Source organism: Xenopus laevis, chromosome 8L (assembly GCF_017654675.1).
Source record: "Xenopus laevis strain J_2021 chromosome 8L, Xenopus_laevis_v10.1, whole genome shotgun sequence".
NCBI lineage: Eukaryota > Metazoa > Chordata > Amphibia > Anura > Pipidae > Xenopus > Xenopus laevis.
In genome coordinates, this window is record NC_054385.1 from 97783950 (window position 1) to 97791347 (window position 7398).

Genomic DNA, 7398 nt, shown 5'->3' on the forward strand with positions numbered 1-7398 from the left:
GAGCCTCCTTTGTTGCCGGAGCTAACCGGATAGGTTGGTTCAACGACCCACCCTTCCAGGTGGCAAGGATACTGGCTTGAAGAGGGCGAAGATGTATCTGTGCGAAGGGGACAGCCTTGATGGCTGATACCATTGAGCCGAGGACTTGCATTGCTCTGTGCACTGTGGACATCGGACTGTCTAGCAGAGACTGTACCTGATCCCTGATTCTGCTCTGCTTGACTAGAGGTAGACTCGCGTTCTGTGTGAGGGTGTTGAATTCCAGCCCGAGAAACGTCATGTGATGGCTCGGGGTCATGTTGGATTTGGACCAATTGATGGTCCAGCCGAAGTTCTGGAGGAGTGAAATTGCCCTCTGGAGATCCTCCTTGGCCTTCTCTACTGACCGAGCCTTGAGAAGTAGGTCGTCGAGATAGGGTGTCACTGAAATTCCTTGTAATCTCAGGGTGGCTGCTGTTACTGCCATCAGCTTGGTGAACACCCGTGGAGCCGAAGACAGGCCAAAAGTAGTGCCACAAACTGATAATGTCTGTTTTGGAAGGCAAAGCGGAGGTAGCGATGATGAGGAGGCCAAATCGGAACATGGAGATAAGCATCCTTTATGTCCAGGGACATCATTAGTTGACCCTGTTCCATGCCGCGTATTACTGATCTCAATGTTTCCATCTTGAAATCGCACTGAGCGAATGTATTTGTTCAGTCGCTTGAGGTCGAGAACTGGTCTGACAGTGCCGTCTTTCTTTGGGACTGTAAAAAGGTTGGAGTAAAAACAAGGAGAATCTCTCTAGCTGAGGTACTGTTGTGATTACTCCTGACCTCTCCATCCTTTCTATGCACTCTAGGAAGGGCTTTTCTTTTAAGGGATTGGAAGGTACCCTGGACATAATGAATCGTCTGGGAGGCTGCGCCGCCAGGTCGAGGTGGTAGCCCCCTGAGACGATCTCCCTGACCCAGGCATCTGAAGATTGACGGATCCATTCCTCCCGGAATCGTAGTAATTTTCCGCCGATCCGTTCCAGCGATTCCGGAGGGATTGCCCCGTCATGCCGACGTGGGCTTATCAGCTGATGGCTTGTTGTGAGGTCTAGTGTTCTTCCACGGGGGACGGTTCTTGTCGCTGGTTTTGGAGCGAAAGTGGGATCTTTGTGGCGGACTACCCCGCCGTGTGAACCGGCCACTCTGGCCACGAAAAAATTTCCCCCGTCTGTTGGCTGACGATGCTCTACTTCTAGCTTGCGGAAGGAAGGTGCTTTTACCACCTGTCGCTTGAGAGATAATCTTCTCCAGTTCCTCGCCAAATAATCGGGATGTTAAGGATTTCTTGGAACTAATGTCCGCTGACCAGTTCTTAAGCCAAAGTGTTCGACGTGCTGCTATAGACAGAGCCGAAGTACGTGAGGTAAGCTGTGAGGTATCCAAAGATGTATCACAAAGATAGCTTGATGCTTCCGCAATTGCTTGTGCAGAGGACAGAAGATCAGTTCGAGGAACACCTCCTTGAATGTCCTTAACGAGCGACTCGGACCAAGCCTGAATGGCTCTCGAGACCCATGCTAAAGCCAGACAGGGCCGCAGTGTAGATCCTGCTGAGGAATATATTGCCCTTAAAAAACCTTCCAGTCTTTTGTCTGATGGGTCCTTGAACGCTGCTGCGTCAGTGACTGGCAGCGTGGTGGATTTTGAGAGTCTTGACACTGGGGCGTCAACCACCGGGGGATTAGACCATTTATCAACAAGTTCTTTAGGAAAGGGATAAGACTTTGTGAATTTCTTTGTAGCTTGAAACTTCCTTTCGGGAGCATCCCACTCCTCTTGAGTGATCCCCAGTAGCTGATCATGTTCCGGGAAACAGACTGTAGTTTTATGCTGTCTCTTGAACAGTGATTTTGTTTCCCCTGTTTTCGACTTGGGCGAAATGTTAAGTACCTCTAGCACCCCTTTAATAATACCCTCTACATCGTGAAGGCTATCCTTCTCCCTTGCCTCATCTTGTTCTTCTTGCTCATCCTCAGAAGAAGCAATAGATGCCGGGATTTCTCCCTCTGACTGGGAAGACCCCTGTTCAAGAGATGATTCCTCAGAAAAAACATGGGCAACAGAATCCGTTTTTTCGTCAGCTAGACGTTTGCGCTTACCACTGGATTTGTGGTGAAATTTAGCCAGCGCCTTTCCTAAATTATCAGCAATGGCTGGCAGGCCCTGAAGTGAAGCCAGTGACTGTGACAATTGTACTGCCCATAATGGAGGGAGTGGGTCTGCAGATGGGCTGAGAGAGGATTCCTGGGAAGTGCCTTGCACTGTATCTTCAGCCTGTGTTTCTGGTAGGGCCCCAGAGACAATAGCTGCCCCCTGCCCCATGGTGCAAGTTCTGCAAAGCGACTCACCTTGTGCCCCCTGAAATTTTTGCTGACACTTAGCACACACAAAAAAATTCACCTGTGCTGTGGGGACTCGTCCCCCCGCCCTGCTGAATAGCCCCCCTGGCCTACCTTCTGCCATCATATGTAGAGGGTGTGGGGTAGCCAACCTGTGCCGTCAACAAGCAGAACGCAGCTCCGTGCTGTGTTGATGAGCCGCGGGAAATGCGCAAAATGGCCGCTGGAACGCACATGCGTTCCACTCGGCGCGCGCGTGTAACCAGCCCGCCAGGAAGAGGGAATCCGCCATTAGTGTAGCGCTGGAACGCATAGACATTCACTGTACTCCTCCTATCCTCCCTCCACCCATGCAACTCAAGGCGCGGGTGTATGAGGGGACAGCCAGCATGAAAGATCCTCCTTGGCCTGTCCTAATGTGTGAGTTGAACGGCATACTAGACAGGCACTCTAAGCAGACTGCGGGGGGGGGGGAAACGGAGGCAGAGTCATGCAGACATAGTGAGCATATATTATATATATATATATATATATATATATATATATATATATATATATATATATATATATATATATATATATATATATATATATATATATATATATATATATATAGCCACTTACCCCCTCACACCGGCCAGACCCTCTGTACTAGAATTAGAACAGGCATACGTCTGGGTGGTCTGTATAGCCCTCAGGCTAGAATTATGACCCCGGTGGATCTCCTCGCGTAGGGGGCTAACAATATAAAGTCAGGTAACCCTGCCTTAGGTTTCACCCCAGGTGTAGATTTCTCTAAGAGGTAGAGGTGTCCGTCCTCCAGGTAGCAGGACACTTGAAAACTGAAGTCTGTGTACAGTGTGTGGGGTTAAGCCTAACCTGGCACGCCCACTTTAATTACTTCAAGTGTCCTGCCTCCTGGAGGATGGAGCTTAACCCATCGGTCCCTGTGTCCCCCTAAAGACGACAGAGAAATCCTGTTTCAGTCATACTCTTGATCTTCTTCTAAAGTTTAAAGCTCTTCTCTGAGGAGCTCTTGTCTGCAGTCTGATAATGTGTGTGCTCATATGCTGGGAATCAATAATGGTTATTAACTGTGATATAAACACTGATATTTGTACCAGGAACATTTACTTGTGATAAACTGTATGGAAACAGTGTCTGTACTTTGTTTCTCAATAATGTATTGTTAAATAATAAATATATATGCTCTTTAGAGATGAGTAAGGTTCAGAGTCTTCCATTCCGGTTTCTTTTTTTTACTGAAATATAGTCTTAAAAGTTTAACTTCTGTGTACTGGTGGGTGTAGACCTTGGTGAGTGTCTTTTCCAATGATACAGCCAACGCCCTTGTCAATGTTTCAATCAGAGAAGGAAGTTTATTGAGATCGAGAATACAAAAGCATTCAGCAGCTCGGGAGAACGTTCTGCCCCAGTTGTCCGTTACACAAATATTTATCACATATAATATGAAAATCGTTGCTTTTATTTTTTAATTGGTTGAAGCCATTTTAGTGTCATTATAATAACTTGCTATCTAGGTAGAAAAGTCTGTATCTAGCAAGACTTTAATTCTTCAAACTACTTCTGTTCCTTAATAACTCGTTACTCAATTTGTTTTTAACGATCTGGATTTTATTTCCTGTCCTGCTGGTGTGAGTTATTAGGTTCCGCATTCGAGCTCTTACAATTTGCTGTAGCTGCATAAAAAAATAATTACAGTTGCAAGATTATATACTCTAATTAGATGTTCTATGGAAGGTAGAAAATCGCATAGGAATGAACCAGAGGCTGTAGGTTATATAGGCAGCAGAGACATCACGTTGGGCTAATTAGGATCCAACAACACCTATTGGTAATAATAATTCTGCTGAGACATTCTGGCTTCATACTGTGTGGGTGGCCCTCCTCATAGGGCTTATATAGAATTCTGGTGTGGCCTTTAACATTAGCATGTTTTTCTTGTCTCTGTAGTGGGAGTTGTTTGAGTTCATGTTACGTGGACTTATTGAGCAGAGGCTTATGGATTACGAAGAAATGAAACATCACATACACAAGCTTGAGGGATTCATGTGGCCAGCCGTGAGTATATAAAGTGTGTGTGTGTGTGTGTATATATATATATATATATATATTGGGGCAAATTCACTAAGATTCGTAATTCACTAAAATCCACAGTTGTGCTCAGGGGTAGCGTAAGGTTGCGCTAGCGTTGATTCGCTAAGCGAAACGAAGTTTCAATGGAGGAATATGTAGCAGCACTACAAATGCCTGGGAAACCTTCAAAACATCAAATAAAATTTTTATTTTGCCCTACACATGTGCCCACTGTATAGTTAAGTTGCCATGAGTTAGGAAATGTAGGGGGGAAGGAGGGGAGCCCCAAAAATTTTTTTGATCTTTTTCAGCCCATCACCCATAATATAGAAAAAACGCCAGCGTTTTTTGGGACTTAGAAAAAATTTGAACTTTTTTTGAAGCAATCCCTATCTACTCTATTGCGCTTCACCTGGTCTGGCGAAGGAAGTCTAGTGTAAAAGGTAGCGTTCAGAATAATGCGCGCGTTAGTGAATTTGCGGTTACGTCCGTTGCGCAAATTCGCCAGGCGTAAGGGTGCGAAGTACCACTAGCGAATGTACGCCAGCGTTCGTTAGTGAATTTGCGAAGTAACGAAAATGACCAACGCTAGCGAATTGACGATAGCGTTCGGTGCTGCGGCGCTTAGTGAATTTGTGCACTACACTTGTGCTTGTCAATCCCTTTATACTCAAGGTCCAACCTTTGTCAGGGATCGCTTAAAATGCAAATTGAAGAGTTGCTGAATAAAAAGCTAAATAACTAAAAAAAAAAAAACCTTAATTAAAAAAAATGAAAACCAATTGCAAATTGTCTCTGAATATCACCCTCCACATCATACTAAAAGTTAATTCAAAGGTGAACAACCCCTTTAAGCATCATATTGTCGGTAGAATTAGTTACCCTTTTACTGTTTCTGCCTCAGCAGTTGCGCCGACACAGATGTGACCACTAACATGCAATTGTGTTCCTTGCAGGGTTTGCTGGAAAAGCTTGCACTCATATCTGAAAGGCACAGATCCAAGCAGGAAGATGGCTGCAAGGAGCCAGTATGCACCCCTGTGCCAAAGGCTGTGGCTGCCATGACCTCTCCATGACAGTTAGTGCTTGGATGTTCATGTACTTTTATCATTTTAATGCTGCTAAATCTGCTCTACTTCATACCCCAGGAGTAACGATGCTTCTTGCTGCCACACACAGGAACTGACATCACATTGTGTGTTTGGCAGCATCTTTCCTGTGCACACATTGTATAGCTGCCCATAAACTGTTTGGACACCCCTGTATAAAGTTCTGGATTATACCATGTGCTGTTGCCATTTATTGTACAACTGGTATGCAGTAGCTCTTTTCATTTTTACTGCAAGAGAGCCTCATTGCATCATTCCAGGTGGACCAATAAGGATGGATTCAGCGACACTCTTAAGACTTAAAAAAAAAAAAATCACCAAGACACTTGTTTTTTAGAATCACAACCCTAACAATGCTTTTATTTTTTAAAGTGCTTATAATCATTTTTATAATTATCATTAATATAATATTTTTATTAAGTCACAAAAGGTAAATATCAGCACCCTCTGCCTTTTATCTGGGTGATTTTAGTGTTTTGGGAGAGGTGGAGCACCTGCATAACTCACATTCGTTTGCTTTTTGAGCCTAGTGTTTAAGGGAGAATAATAAACTGCCCCGCAAATGTTTATTTATTATTTTTTATACATAAGGCCATGGCTGTAATTTTATCTATACAGGTTTTTCCATGAAGCTCTACAACTAGACAATATCACTTTCAACTAGGGATGCCCCGATTCCAGGATTCGGTTTGGGATTCAGCCTTTTTCAGCAGCATTAGGATTCAGCTGAATCCTTCTGCCAGGCCAAACCAAATCCTAATTTGCATATGCAAATTAGGGGTTGGAGGGAAATCATGTGACTTTTTATAAAAAACAAGGAAGTAAAAAATGTTTTCCCCTCCCACCCTAATTTACATATGCAAATTAGGAATTGGTTCGGTATTCAGCCGAATCTTTTACCAATGATTCTGGGGTTCGGCCGAATCCAAAAAGTGAATACTTTCAGCATAGCTTGAGCTCTGACTCACAACCTTGATACATGTGGGAGGAGAAAGTGATGGCATGAAATTAGGAAATGCTAAAATGTGTAAAATGCCCTGCAAGTATTTGCATCTCACTCATCTAAAATCCATTCTGTTTGGTGCTAAAGTAGAGGATATTTGCAGTGACTGTTGTACACAAATACTCTGTATAGAAATAAAATATTTAAGATATATTGCCTTATACTGCAGAATTGTGTGTACAGTAACATTTATTATAAACCTTGATGTAGCCAGCATCGCACAACAAAGGATGAATCTAATCTCCTTCGCTTTTTATGTGTGTGCGTTTATTTACTGCTGCAGGTCCAGGTAATTCCATTTCACTAGATTGAAACTCAATGTGTCTGTACTGTGTTCCAGAAAAGCTTTGCAAACTGCACATATTGTACATTCCATTGTAATAATACGGATACTGGTTTGGGATCCATTAGCCGGAAACCTGTGATCCAGAAAGCTTCAAATTGCTGAAAAGGACATCTCCCGTAGACTCCATTATATCCAAATAAGATTTTCAAAAATGATTTCCTTTTTCTCTGTAATAATAAAACAGTACCTTGTACTTGACCCAAACTAAGATACACTGGGGCTGATTCACAAAAGGTCAATATTCCTTTGTGTGGTATTTAAGGGACGATTTAAAGTATTTTCACATGCGTTAATAGACATATCGCAAGCGCTAATTCTACATTTCTGCACAGCGGTATTCTAATCGCATTGTGATATTTATAGAATTAATACTAACGCGTTATCCACTAACATTTTTTAAGTGATAAAAGCATAAAATAGTGCGATAATCACACCTCCCAGGAGTAGGCGTTACTAAACTACATCAGA

At 43.3% G+C, this 7398-nt stretch overlaps 1 protein-coding gene across 1 annotated transcript in view; it reads left to right on the forward strand.

The window, feature by feature from the left end:
- cdan1.L (codanin 1 L homeolog) overlaps positions 1-6838 on the forward strand; it is a 49526-nt gene extending 42688 nt beyond the window's left edge. The window contains exons 27-28 of the mRNA XM_018231061.2: positions 4350-4457; positions 5429-6838. Coding sequence (XP_018086550.1) covers positions 4350-4457; positions 5429-5548 — 228 coding nt within the window. The 3' untranslated portion in view covers positions 5549-6838. The remainder of the gene's footprint in view (positions 1-4349; positions 4458-5428) is intronic.
- Positions 6839-7398: the final 560 nt, after the last annotated feature.